Below are 15469 nucleotides of genomic sequence, written 5' to 3'. Positions count from 1 at the left end.
TGGTGAATTAGTACCTGAAGCACTACTTTTCTTTAAAGTTAATACAGAAGATTTGACCGTTTTCCATGGCGAGATCTACGTGCAGAGTCTGAGCAGTGTTTCTCTAACCCTTAGATTGGTTATACCAGGCAATACGATATTTATGATCATTCGAATTGCTTCTTTGGTAGACCTATTTAATGCCTATAAAAGCTTCTCTGCTGTATAACCTTACAATTTACTTTGCGTAGCCATCTGCACTCACAGAACCAATTTCTGCCCGAAAGACGTAGCGTCTAGACTTATCTCTTTAATGAACCCTCTATGTATGACGGCAAGAAAAAGATAATGATGGATGTATGTACCTTGACATTCAATACAAAATACGCGATTTTATTGACTCTTTAGAATAACAATTTGGTGGCCTTTCACTATTCAGTAAAAGTAATGCCTTGGCCAATACATTTTACTGCGAGATCACATGGTTCTGGCCCTAAATTTACGTTAAATGAACTACCGTACTTTCGTGATGAAAATTACCTGTACACATTTTTGAACATTATAGTAAAAAATATTCGTATTATCATTAAATGACTTGGCAAGGATAAAACGAACCTTTCATATCATTCCAAGACGCTGAAGCCACCATTCATGCCTAATCTTTTACTTCACCACTGTTGGTTTCAATTGCTCACGGAATACTGCTCGGAACGAACAAAAGATGCAAAAACAAAGCTTATTTCAAGCTATTAATTGATAAAAATACCTTACCATCTAAATTAAGGCTTCAAGAAAATCCTATGTTTAGCCACAAGGAAATAGTCCCATGCCGCTTTATTCATTATAATCTTACTTACTTCTACTCATTAATACCAAGGCATTTTCGAGCAAGTTCGATATTCTACTCACCGCTCGGAAGAACTGGTACATGTGTTTTGGGTTGGTATCAACGATGAGTTTATAGATTTCCTTCTGCCGTACTTCCCGTAGTACCTGCCGATAAGTGGCCGGCGTTGCCTGACGGATGTACATTTCAGTCCGCGATGACGCCGGTGGAGTCTTCACCAAATCTTGCAGCTTGAATAATCCTGAAAAGAGAGAATAAGTACGTATAATGATGCAAGAATCGTCAAATTTTAGATAAAAAAAATGACGGGAACTAGTACAAGTTAAACCTTAAGCCTGAATCACACGATCATTTTTTTTCGTCGCGAAAGTGATCACTATCGCTATTACTAGGCGAAATGATCGTCGCCGGCAATTGTTTTTCGCGTTCGCGATCGCGATGAGGATTCCCATCGCCTTTTTTTCATCACTAGTCCGGTCGCTTTTTCCATCACTAAAACCACATATCAGCCAATCGGAACGCATGCCCGTATGGAGCGATTGCAGCGCAACGTTTAACAATTGTGGGAACGACATAGATAAATAAACACGCTATATAATTTCTTGATGCGGGTCCTATGACAACGAGCTGTGATATTGGAAATGATGCGAAAAGCGACGGCGGGAGTGACCGTGTGATTCAGAAAAATGATCACTAGAGCGATCGCTTTTCGCGACGGGATAAGTGATCGCAATAGTGATCACTTTCGCGACGAAAAAAAATGATCGTTTGATTCAGGCTTTACTAACTACCTAGCGTCTCCGTTAAGCGTGCAGAAAATTTTGAAAATTGTTTTGCCTCATATATATGCATACCTCATAATCGGCACTCATGCGTAAACTTCATTGGCCATTTTGAAATATATCCCCAAATAATATAAAATAAAATTGCTAAACAATATAAAAAAATATTGTTTAGCATTATGTTCGTCTCAATCTAAGGTATGGTAAGAGGCGCCAAAAGTTTCTCAAACGTGATTAATTTACGGCCGAAGCACTTTCAATATTATGCTAGATATATTTGTACATCCTTTTAGGGGAAATCTTTAAGGGGAAAAGGTCTATTTCTCAAATAAGGTATGTCACCTCTTTAACTGGAAGCTATATAGAAGGAAGATACAGACAACTGACTGAGGCAGGATAGCCAGCGAAATTTTTGTCTACAAACAAGCTGACGCGGAAGAAAACCCTGAAGAAATGCAGACAACTGACTGGTTCAAAAATGTTTCAAAAGTCATGGATTGGAAACCTCGAGGAAGTATTCCAGCGCCCGACCACTTTCATCACCCTTTCCCATTTCAAACCTTCCTGGATATCATATTGATCACATATTCATCAAATTTATTCACTATCCCGTTTATGTGTTTGGTGCACTCATAGACTCATTTCCGAAGCGTGGAAGAGTTGAAAATCTAGACGCACGAGTGGTTATCGATACGACCAAATAATTTTCTCAAAAGAGGTATATTGAACTTACAAAAAGTAGGTAAACATATTTGAATGCCAGGGAGACCATGTGGAATACACTTTAAAAATTTTGATCCTAGATGTAACATTACTTTACTTAAAAGATTTTCATTCACATCACCCTCCATCGAGACTTTCAACACCGAAATCTAATTGCAACAGTACTGATGGTTCTTCAAGGGGGTAACATTGTATCGAACTCAATTTTAACGAAGAAGGAACTTGAGATTGAAACAAATACCTTAGTGTATATTCTGGTCAAAATTAGGGGACGATTACTTAAGGTTTCAAAGATATGAGCAACTCTCAGAACCAATGTTCCACTATTATCTGATGGCAAGCAAATTTTTGCTGTAGATGACTCTTATTGACCGTAGTATACGCCCTGATGCTATATAGAAATCAGTACCAAAAGCCAATCACTAATGTTTATCAATTAAACTTAAAGCCTCGCAAGGAGATTTTAACACATGCAGTTCAAAACTCTAACCCAACCACAGTATCGAATGTCAGTTTTAAAAAAAAACCAAGAGGATCCCATAGAGGAAGAACACGTCTATTCTATTGAAGCTTAATTTTTGGTGCCACCTCAGGCGCGTTTTAATCGATTTTCAAAAATGTTCGCAGCTCGGCGATGAATGCTGGGCGATTAATTAATTTATTTATTCAGATCTATCCCCCCAAAAACAGCACCATCTGGCTTTTACATCGAGGGATTACGACAAATAACAATGGAAAATCACAATTTATTCTTTATATTTACAATATAATGTACATCGCGAAGAGCATAATTTTTAATCTGTGAAATCAATAAATCACATCGTCACGAATGTAAATTTCGGCTAACAGCCCGATTAATAGCTTTTTCCTCAGGAAATTCGGATCGTTCATCCCGTCAGCGAAGCAAGAAGAGTGGTGAGTTTCTAAAAGCCAATTATATTCGCGGAAGGTGTCTTGGTTCACGGGAATACTTCCAAACTCTCTTAACTGCGAACTATCGCGGATAAGAAGTCATTCCTTCTACAACAGTTACTTCTTCTGCAGAGTATTTGTCCAGACTGAAGGGAATTATTTTTTTTCACTCTGAGAACATTTTAATCTACGCTGACTCAATACTCTCATCTTATGTGAATCTTTCGTTGGTCTTAATCTTCATCTAAACACAGGATATGTATTGTATTTGGTATTGTTATTTATTTTATTTACTATTTAATATTGGTTTGATAAATCTACAAAAAGGATTAAATATTGCAAAAAACTTTGATAGAAAAGAAATTAGATTAGAAGAAAGATTTTGAGATTCACAGTTAAACAACTCGAAAAAAAAATAATAAAAAAGTTGCAGGTTTGTGATAACAATTATTTTGTTCTTTTTATTCTGTGCAGTTTGATCTATTAATTCTTGTTATTTGTATAATAATCATTAATTTTAAGCTTCCTTTTCACGCAAACATCACGTTACACAGTCGACGGAAACTATATGCGCCAATTATATATAATTTTTATCATTTGTTAACTGGATTGTTGGGTTGCGTTTTTACTCACCGGAATAACAAATTGTATACGCGCCTCTGGAGCGGTGATTCTCGTGATTGGGGCACAATTTTAGAGGTCGCATCGAAAATTCATTATTGAAATAGTCGCGGATTAATTTAGCATAGAACTTAGTATCAGGGCATGGAAACAGGGCAATAAACCGGACAGCGAGGACGCGATCAAATTAACGGCAAGAATCGGACTCGGACGGCAGTGCGATGGATGAGCAGCGACGGGGAGCCGTCTTAGTGAGAGAAGGGCGGTTTTAGATCGGTAGCGCTGGTGGTGGCGTGCGGAGAATTCTCTGCGGACGAGTGTGACACGTGAGCGTCCGGTGGATCAGCGTCCCGACGCCGGCGACGCTCACGAAACCGAGGAGAGAACCCGTCCGGCTGGCCTGCTGCGGTTATTTGACAGTCGCCCGGGCGCTAATAACCGATTTCCACCGCGCACACCTCTGACCTCAGAAACAAGGAGAGCGGGAGGGGGTGGCCTCGTGAACCCGACCACGCATCGCGGCAATGGGATTCGATGCAGGAGACACTCTGTCGAGGCGGGAGGCAATGACGAATCCTGCCGCAGAGAAATCTAATCCCTTTAGCATGATGTAGAAGCGGAGAGAGGCAAAGCGTGGTGAGGAAAAAACAAACACATAGGGAACAAGTCTATCATCTTGATAATTACGAAGAGAAAAATGGATGATGAAATGATGAGAAATGCTGAGGATATGGTTAGAAGCTCAATAAAGTGTACCAATAAAAACATTGATAACTTCCAAACATAGAAACATGCTGACAAGATATTTGAAATAAGAAATAAAATCTTTTATATGAATTTTTCTTTAACACTTTGAGACCGATCGTCATCATTAGACGACGGCCGACTACGCTACTAAAAATATTTTGGATCTGCGCAAAGTTAAAATTTTTATCTTCGGAGTGAAAGTGTTAAATTTACTTTCCATTAATTCCATTATATGAAAAAATTAACACAAAATTTATTGTACGCTCAGTTTTACAATTATTTATTTTGAGAAATTAATTACTTGTTCCATCCATGAATCCGTATAAGAAATAATACTGGTAATGCTTCCTATAGAGTAAAAATAACATATAATAAATTAAAACTCACATGTTGAGACGAACTGAATATTGCCTTAACAGACGGTTACTCGACGATTATCACCACAAATAATCTGCTGTTTCAGATACCATTGCATGAAAGCCAGATTGCAAAGATTTATGTAGACATCCGTTGACCTCCATTCTTTGCTTGTGCATACTCTCTTCAGCTCGACCAATACCTTCTTTCCTCCATTCAATCTGGTAAACCTATTATTTTATAAATTATTCCTCTTTTGCTGAGACTGTCTACTCTATTTTTCCCCTCAGTTTTTCTTTCATCCAATAATTGTTCCTCCTTTTAATAAATTTCTATGCAAGACCGCCATCCATAGTCCATCAAAAAAATTCGTTTCAAATGATCATGTAGAGGAAGAATAAATCTGTTATATTCCCAGTGGTTCGAGTTAATGAAATTATGTTCAAGTTAACTTGTGGATTTAGTACAACCGAGATTTTCATGCAGTAAGGAATAAAAGGGACGACCGTTGCACAGGATGTTCTCCAATGGAGGCCAGAAGAACCGCAGCAAGAGGACACGGACACCTAGACTCGGGAGGATATGACGGGGCCATCTGCTCTGTCCTTTCAACATGTTCGACGGCGATCCCGAACCGACCCTGGGCTTTCCCTCAAATTCTGTTTGATGCTTCTCTTCCACGGTTCCAACGAAGGTACGGATTCACCGCGGAGGCCGAATGAGACCATTGGCTTCCCAGAAGTGAGATAAGAGGCACAATGCTGGCAACGTCATTTGAGAGTCATAAGCTACATCCCTAGAGATACGTGCATCTCTCATTTGTCGAAATTAACCGTTCAAAAGACTCATCCATTTCATACTGTCTCGTGTGGGGTGAAGAAAAAAACTTGGTAATACTTCAATTTTAGCCTAAGAATAGTCTGAATGAACATATTCATATCGTGATTGGCCAGCAGAGGAATATTTTTAAAGACATTTGTAATTAGAAATAAATGTAGGTTATACATAAGTTTTTTAGTTAATTATATTTTCGAGATATTCCGTAGCATGAAAAAGTTATTCGAAACCAAATATTAGCATACTCTTATGACTAGTTATTTTGAATATTACTAACTTATTCCGTTCATATACTTACGCTTACGCACCAAATTTCAAGGATAATTTTAGGAGGCCGAGCACCTGTATTTGCTTTGACGTGACGTCATCTCACTGTAGCTAAATATAAATACCGTTATTTGAGATCGGATCCACAACTACTCTGTTCTTCTATAGACTTTGCCCTGATGACCGATTACGTCATCGAAAAGCCCTTGCGGACGGTGTAATTCACTATTACCATCCGAATAAAAGTAAACACCCCTGTTTGTTAAATTATTTTTTTTATGTCCATTAAAATGGTCATGACCTTTAGGGGATTTTAGCCGCCAAATATACTTGTCCATAATTATAGGCAGAGGACTATCAAATTTACTTAGCAAAAAATAGCCAATTTTACTGCGTCCATGACACCATAATTAAGGTTAAAAAGCAAAAAGAATAATTTTCATCACGTATGAAACAAAATATTTAACCGAAAAGCACCGCTTGGGTAACTTGAGATCAAGAAAAAAGGGTGCACTACATGCCACGACTGAGTTAAAGAAAGAACGTACGCTAACCTTAGAAATGACAATCTTTCTCTCCAAATTTTATTAACAGTTGTTTAATTAAGTGAGGAAACTCTGGCTAGGTGATCCCGTACGCTCGATATTATAAACGATGTTAAGACAAGATTTAAAATTGAAATGATGCTGAGTTAATACCGTACGCTTTTAATTAGAACACTTACACAGATCAAGGCAAAAAAGAAGCAAAAAAAAATCAGTGGAATCCTTTCTCGGTTTTATGCGTGGTTCTCGGTGTAGTCATTGTACTATTGAGTTCAAAGGAGCAGGGGTAGTTAGTGATTTACATGTGCAAAATTCCTCTCATACGTGACCGCCCACCAGGAAAAGTAAGGAATAAAAGATCAAAGGGCCATCATTCGAGTGATTCATTTACATTTTTTACCTGAAATACGATGCCATTAAGCTTCTCATTTAGTAACGAAAAAAATATCATGCCCAAAACAATCTGAAATGCTCCAATTCCACAATCATATAAATGAAAAAGGATTCCAAGTTTATAAAAAAGAGAAGAAATCAAAGGATCAAAGGAAGTCATTGAACCTCGCTCACTTTGCATGAATAGGAAAAACATGAGATAGTGATAGTCGCTAGATTTTTTTAAAACAAACGTAAAATTCTGGTTAGTTGAGGATTAAAAACGCAGGAAGCATAAGTTTAGCAAGCAAGTGATGTGAATATATGAGGAAAAATATCCGATTCTACGAGCCATTCGGCCGCAAAATGAGGAAAGTGAGTAATTAGTTTTAAATTAGCCTATTTTTTGGGTGAAACTATGATTTCTCAAAATTTAAAGTAATCTACAATCACTGAAGTTCTCTGAATAGATTTGCACAAATATTCAGATGAAGAAGTAAAAATTACGTGTGGAATTTCACAATTTTTAAGGTTCAGATAAAATATTTAAAATTATTTTAGATAACAAGATTTAGCTGTAGCGTTCTTAAATTTGAACTATGCCCTAACCTTAATACTACAAGGACATTGTGGATGTTATCTACTTCTGATTTCCACATAGCAATAACGAATTTCATGGAGAAATATGTAGAAGTATTGGAGAGATTGCTTTTCAAAGTTATTTAATGAATGTTCTCAAATTGGTTAATAATATGAAAGGAATAAAAATAATACGCACCTTTCCTGTCTCCAAGAAAGATGATGAAAAAAACGCAGGATAAATACAGCAGTTCCCATTCTGTCACTCCAATTGACTCACATAACTCCAATTGATCGATCGAAGTTAAGTAATTACAAAATTGTAAAGGCAAATTAATTCCTTTTCCCGAGGAATGCTTTAAACGTAAAACTGTTCTCAATCTCCAACCAATCACTTAGAAAACAGCCCGAGCTTGAACAAAAACGGTAGTCTCGCGTTACTGCTTAACGAAACTCGAGTGGATTCGAGCGAGGTATAGACCCTTGATCCTCCCCAGGGACGGAAAACCACCGAGGCAATTTCTTGCGAGAGCATCACCGACGAAACCCCCTCCTCTCATAGGCGGATGCATGCACATCAGTCGACCAATCACGCGTCGCCCACGCGCCGCATCTCCTGTCATCGGCTGCCGCTCAGGGTGACGCGGGCCCCGATGTCGTTTACGCAGCGTGGATGAGTAATTCGACACGGTCGATGGCGGCAAGAGATTCCCAGCGGGGAAGGGAAGAGGGATGAAGACCTTAATGCGTGCTTCACGTTGAGCGTGAGTGCGTAGGTGTGCACTGGGTCCATAACAACAGTGCGGCTCAAGTGACAAGCGTAACCATGAACCACCACTCAAGTTAACTTCACCAGTCCCGGGGAATATGCCGTTATTTTTATCTAAATTTCGTGAAGGAGATTGTACATATATTGGAGGCGCTGTATTCGAGTTTTAAGCGAGGTCAGAATTCCGCCATCTTGGTTAGACCTTTTTCGGACTTAGTCTCAAACAGTTTACGTATATAATCAAGTATTCTATTCCTTATATCGCCTCTGCTTTATAAAATGAAAATATTAAAAAAAGTCCTGGAGTATAGGCCATATAATGCAAAATGTTATTTTGCCAAAGTTTCGGTTTATTTTAAAACGTTCCTCCGGGCTATGAATGAAAAAATAAGAGTACAATTATATACAATATTGGTACATAAATAAAGGTCACAAAAAAGTATTTTTACAATAATATAAACAAATGAGAAATATATACGCAAGAATTTTGACATACCTTAGTTTTGCACATATTTGTTTATTGCTAGTAGGTAACTAGGCTATTACCTAACTTAGTTGCCATTTATATCGATTAATTAAATAAAAATAAATTTTGCTAAGGTTTTCAATGTCTGTTTTTTTATTACAGCTGTTAATTGATCTAAACATGTGAACCATTTCTTTGAATAGTCTTTTTCTCAAATTATCCTCATGATCTAAAATTAAAATGCAGCAATTACTTCTTGACTGTCGTAGGAGTTTTCCAATCGTTCGTCATACTACTGTGAATAATAAACTGTTCATATAGTTATATCGTGGTTAAAATATCGTCGTGAACATACTTTCATACTGTTATTGCGATAGGTCCACCATCGCTAGGTGACTGGCGCGGAGTTGGAGACGAGAACCGAGGTAGGGGAGGGGACGGTACGCCAATAACCATCGCTGCCACGACGTTCGGCTCTAAGCTGACTGTGTTCTTTGCAGCTGTTTGATTATTGTACGGTGAGGTTGCAAAGTCACTTTTTTATACTGAGCTCTCATTTTCGTATTGTATTACGCTTTCTGTTGTAAATAGTATTATTCAAATATATTTGCCATACTTTTTGCACGAAACCCCGACATTTTAAAGAATTTTCGACAACCAATGGGACGCCCTCAAAAACCGGAGCTGTTCGGAGCGGAGGTAAAACCGGTATGTATGGTCACTTTAGGCATGCTCCAACTCCAATTCCTCTCCAGGCCCTTAAGTTCAAAGATCCAGAGTGCCACTAAGTTTTGCATTGGGTATGCCAGCACGTGGTTGCCACGAAGGAAGGAAGACAATGGCGGCAACGGAGCGAATCGAGCGCTTCACTCTCTAGCGGGAGATATTTTAACTACCTTCCCCTCCCAAAGCGGCCACCGCATTGGTCGCCGCACACATGACGCCATTGTCGGGTTGTTGGCCGCGCGCGGGATTTATGGCGGGATGGTCGCAGATAATTCCGGCGCAGACGGCGTTATTCGTCGTTTTTTTCGTCTATCTCCGACGTGTATGACCGCGAGAAATTAAAGCAAAAGCACCGGACCACGTCACGCCTTGATTGAGGTGTTGCGCGATGTGGGAACACGGGGTTGGTTCCGCATTTCTAACGGCCAAAGAAACACCAAAGAATAGCCATAGTGCGGAATACCTAAATATTATTTTTTCTACCGCTCATCGGGAAAATGAAATGTATCCACACGTAGTTTGACGTGATAACAGGCGAATATTTCCAACTTTACATCATCGAATGTCATTTCGTTAGCAATTTTGAGATAGGAACCTTTTTATCACAATTGATTACAGCCTCATTCACGTTAAATCATTACTGCGACGTGGCATGCGTTGAACTTTAGAAACGCTGTTTATTGCACATAGGAACTGCATACGATTTTACAACAGGATGAATTATTTATCAGATTTTCGTCCATATAAATAGGCGATTACTTTAAATTATGATTCCAAGTAATCACCTACGTCACCATCAGTCGGTAATATAGGTGAGAAGAATAGACATGCAAACAATTTAAATGAAGGTTAGTAGTCAAGTTGCACCATTTGCTTAAACCACTGAAGTCAAATCGTTGCCCAGTAGGCATGGAACGCATAGGCAATGCGAAAAGGACGACTTTGGAAAATTACAAAGACACCCGCACCAGCTTTCTGGACTGACTTTTGATATTGACTGTACAACTATTCCAGATATTTTTTCCATCTCTTCACTTCAACACTGTGTTCAATCAATTTTTTTACATGAATTTGTACCAGTTACAAGATGGCAAAACTCACTGGAAAAACGTGAAGGAGTTTTTCAAATACTTATTATATTGGCCTATTTTGTAGCTCGGAAATGAAAAGAGATAAATTTATCAGTTTTAAAAATAGTAGGCATATACAATGGATAAAATTAAAACGGTATGGTGCCCAATCTGTAGAGAATATTAAAAATTAAAATAGAATTTGAATTACTTTATGACAAAACTATGACGCATTTCGCTGACATTTGGAGTTTCCACAATTGCAAATATTTTTCCATCGTTAGATTCAGAGGGTGATTGTCTTATCATTTTTACAGTCTCGAGAAGGACGGCATAACTATTTCACAGCTTATCACAGATTATAAAATTATATATTAACTATTTTAATTAGCTTTCCTGTCATAGCTGTGCGTCACAAGGCACATGAAAGCTTTACCGAATGATCTAGCTCAAAAATATCAACTTGGCGATCACTCTCATTGCAAAATGAAGGAAATTCCCAGACGCAAACAAGACCATATGTTACCACCAAGACTTCTCTCATAATGAAACATAAAAAAAATTATAAAGCCAGCTTTGTAAATCATTATTTAAAATCATTTGCGCTTTCAGTCAAATTTTTTGTTATGAAAAAAAAACCTTTCTAGCATTAAGAGTCATCGCAATTTCTCCATTAAATAGTTCCAATAAAAAATTACTATATTTTAGCTAGATCTCATTTTTCTACAGCTTTACTTTGACAACCGAATATAAGGTACGATTCATCTAAATTAAGTGGGGTTACCGATAGGAAAAATCGATTCCATTCAATCAATGTGACCCAATTTTCTTTCGATAAAATATGTGATTAAGCGAAAAAGTTTGCGGGCCGATGAATGGGAGCAAATTACCCCGCTGAATATATTTTATTACACTAAATAACGGCACGATGCATTGCAAAATGCAGCCTCCCTGCTACCTACTCTAAAAAAATATCAAAAAGTAAAGTACCTCAATGGGAAAAATCATGGCACATGGTCGCAATAACTCTCCCAAGCGTGGAGTGGCAAGCCTCTAGTATTTCGGCACTCTTGTCGTCCCACTTAGTAAGGGGTGAAAAATGGGACAATTAACGGTCCATGCCCCCCTCCCTCCTCAATTACGATTAATACATTGAATGGTACACTCAATTTAATTTTACAGCGTCACGGCGCGGAATCATGAGGAGCTACTTGTGTGACGAGGAGGTATAATGTGTGGGATGAGAGCTGCTGGTAATAAAGGCGACCTCAAAGATGTCTACACCGTCGCCCCCACCATTTATTGCACTCCGGCCAACTCATGGAACACCGTTCGCCATGAAATATATATCTCTCTCTATCTCTTTCCTTCTTTCACTTCTTCAGCGTTAAATCGCCCCGTGAAGCTCGTAAAGGGCTTTTAAGCTCCACGGTAGCGATTATGGTATTCTCCTCCTCAGCCTCTCTCCACTTTATCCGCCTTCCACATTCCGTCCAATTCTTCTGTCTTCCCATTCTTCCTTTCAGCTGCACAATTCATCGAGTTGCGACCACCTAATTCATTTTGTCCTCTCGAACGCTACTTAGGAAATTTCCATTCGCAATTTCCGAAATTATAAGACATTGCATGTATAGAAAAAATATGAAAATAAAAATATTTTACATCATGATAACAGCTATGTAGTTAACAAAACATTTTAATGTTGACAAAGAGTAAGAAAGTGAGCGAAACCTATTGAAAATAGGCGTAAACTTAAAATTAACTAAAATGTGAAATAAAAGAAATTTTAATGTCTACATAGCATATTTAAATAACATATAACTGGGCACACAAGTCAAAATCCTCTGAGGAAATTGAGAAGGAAATGGAGAACTCCAATTAATCACGCAATGCCGATACACAAGACCGAACAATTGCCGAGACACAGTTATTTTCACGGTGGAAGTTCGTGACGTCAAGTACACATTTTCGCAACGTTCAAGGCCGCTTTTGGCCCGAAACACCTTGACAAGTTGACGATGCGCAGCGTGCTTAGATAAAAATAATGCTGGCCAAAGCCTCAAAACGATTTTTAAAGGTAGATTTTAAGCTGAAACTTCAAATAAATTTTCTCAAATATATTTTCCGTATTTTTTTATGATTTATCCTTTCCTATGCCCTCATAATAATAGTATATTTGGAATGAAAGCTGAAAAATTTTAGCAAAAATTTTTTTTCCAGAAAATAGCCATGCTGCCATACGTCTCCACGGTCTCGGGGAAGATAGCAAGGATTCTTGCTAAACACAATATTCGCAGCATTCACCTTCCTCCTGGCAAACTCCGGGATCAGTTAGTCCGAGTCAAGGACCCTATTGTTCTCAAGACAGCCGGCATTTACCGCATTCCATGCGAATGTGGTAAAAAGTATCTTGGAGAGACGGAGAGGACCATTGAGACGAGGGTGAAGGTGCATCGACGCCACCTCCGACTCGGACAACTTGAAAAATCGGCCATTGCTGAACGCTGTGTCCAGGAAAATCATAATATCCACTGGGAAGAAACTGCCCAACTTGGAAGAACAAGAGGCTATTGGGACCGTATAACTAAAGAAGCCGTAGAGATCCGTCTTCACCCCAAAAACATCAACAGAGATCGAGGACTGCAGCTAAGTAGCGCTTGGAACCTGGCATTAAATAGGACGAGGAAGGAGGAAAAATCCCGGACCAATCAGAGACCACCTAGGTGAAGGAGGAGAGTGTAAATATCGGAACACCGTGACATCGGCATCATCAGCCCTGAGGATGTTGGGAAAGTCTCCCAACGAAACGTCGGCCTACATCATGCAGACCCTGACCCGGTTGGAAACCCGATAAGCTTTCATCCACGCTATTCACCGGGAAAAGCTCAGATTCTTCATTACCAAAATTTATCCTCTCGCAATGGTTTCATAAATTGATTTTTTGATAAAACTATTATGCCACGTTAATAAACACTTATTCAACTTTATTATTAATCGTTCGCGATGAATTGAATAACGGGGAAATATGGGTATCATGTTTTTCAATTATAATGGAAATTTTAATAGATGGATGAATAAGACTTTAGTACCATGGGGAACCAGAAGGAGAGGAGGAAGAATGGAAAAGGTGACAATATTTGAAGTATGGGTGGAAAAGGTGAAGGCAACGGATCGTAAAAGGTAAGAGAGAGTTTCAGTTTGACGGTGGCGGCTTTGGAGAATGAGGCAGGGGGCGACAGAGATTTAACGATTACTCCCCGGAATTTCCCTGTTGACGCACTCACGAAAGCAGTGCTTAGTTGAAACTAATGACGCTTAATGGGTCCATTTAAACTCCACCTTTGAGGTGAGCACTTCCTCATTTCTAAGTATTTCTTTCGATCGGTGGGCCTCCTTAAGTTTGCTATGAATCTGTAATTTGTTAGCTTAACTGAAGAAATTATTATATAATGATTGAATTATAATGCTCTTCATAACTTTTTAACTTTCCTTGATGCAATCTTAAGTATCCACCAAGTGCACCAAAATTTTCCTTATGGCAAAAATGAAATCGTTCATCATTCCGCTTCTGTAACATGGTGACAAATCATTCAATAGCCCTTGGGTACTGACATCTACAGCCAAAAAGATGCTAACTCACCAAGGGTCACCAAGGCTTTTTGCTCGTCACGTGTCTTAGATCCTAGTAAGGGGTGGCTATCTCAGGAAGTGATTTCCATTAAGCAGCAATTTCCTATTCTATTCATATCTGAAAAGTATATCTGTGTTGAGGTGTAACTAAAACACGTTTGAACTTTTTGAAAAACCTAAAAATAACATTTGCTAGCCTTTTAGTATAAAGAAATAACGCCTGAAATGTGATTCAGTAGAATGCTAATGACGCTTCTGTAATCGCGCAAGTAAATAAGTTATGCAACAATATCATGGTTATCCAATTGTGTATCCCATTCCATACCCGCGCATTTTATAATTCACAAGTACAAGTATCGCAGGTAACCTTCTCAATTTAGGTACGTCAATGAACAATTTAACCTTTCTTCATTGTCATCCCGAATTGTAAATTGTAATACTTTGGCTAATCTGCGGAAATATCCTTGAATATTTTCTGCAAGAAATCGGTTTTTGGTGAGTAAGCCAATTAATGTATGCAGCATTAATTTCACGCGTCATCTGCGTATACTTGTAAGAATGAGACTGATTCTCGCATAAAATTTATCACCACGTGCAATCCCTTTACCACCTATTTACTCCGGTCACGACGCAACCAATGGCAAAAAACGCACACAATTGCCGATAATTGGCACGCCACAATTTTTAATATGATCAGAGTGTAGTACATGTTTAGATTATCTTGAAAACGGTAGTATTTATAGCTAGATATAGTATTCTTAGCGTGTATTTTTGCACGAAAACACACCGTGAATAATGACTTTATAATTCAAGGCTAAAAGGACTGAAAAGAACTGAAATGTTCACGAAGATAAAAAAATGCTTCCCCACGTCAACTTCAAAAATTATCGTTTAGCAAAATATTTCTCATCTAAAGCCTGCAAGCAGTATATATAATTTTATGTCTGTTGTAAGATATAGGCGGAATGAAGACGTCATTGAAAGGTAAAAGGTGCACAAGTAGGATTTTGAATGACATAAATACGGATTTCTCTCAAGACTGTTCATATAATGGCAGAGTTTTACTGCGAGTTGAAATTTCATCTCGTACGGGACCCAAGACATGGTATTTGAAGGGGGATTGGATGTCTACGGTAAGTGAACAGCTGCCTAGGACACGATATGAGCCCCGTCTTTGGAATGAAGGAGTTCACCTTCTGCCTTGCACACGGCAACCGATTCAGAATCTTAAAAATGATCA

The 15469-nt window shown here is 38.5% G+C and overlaps 1 protein-coding gene across 4 annotated transcripts in view; it reads right to left on the bottom strand.

Annotated features, from left to right (window-relative positions):
- Nucleotides 1-15469, bottom strand: part of LOC124160610 (glutamate receptor ionotropic, kainate 2) — a 1073818-nt gene that overhangs the window by 185356 nt on the left and 872993 nt on the right. For all 4 annotated transcript variants that reach the window (XM_046536503.1, XM_046536502.1, XM_046536505.1 and 1 more), the window contains exon 4: nt 889-1067. In XM_046536503.1, the coding sequence (XP_046392459.1) occupies nt 889-1067 (179 nt within the window). The remainder of the gene's footprint in view (nt 1-888; nt 1068-15469) is intronic.

The sequence above is a fragment of the Ischnura elegans genome, chromosome 6 (assembly GCF_921293095.1).
Source record: "Ischnura elegans chromosome 6, ioIscEleg1.1, whole genome shotgun sequence".
NCBI lineage: Eukaryota > Metazoa > Arthropoda > Insecta > Odonata > Coenagrionidae > Ischnura > Ischnura elegans.
The sequence above is the reverse complement of the archived record's forward strand: the minus strand, read 5'-3'. Positions and strand labels throughout refer to the sequence as shown.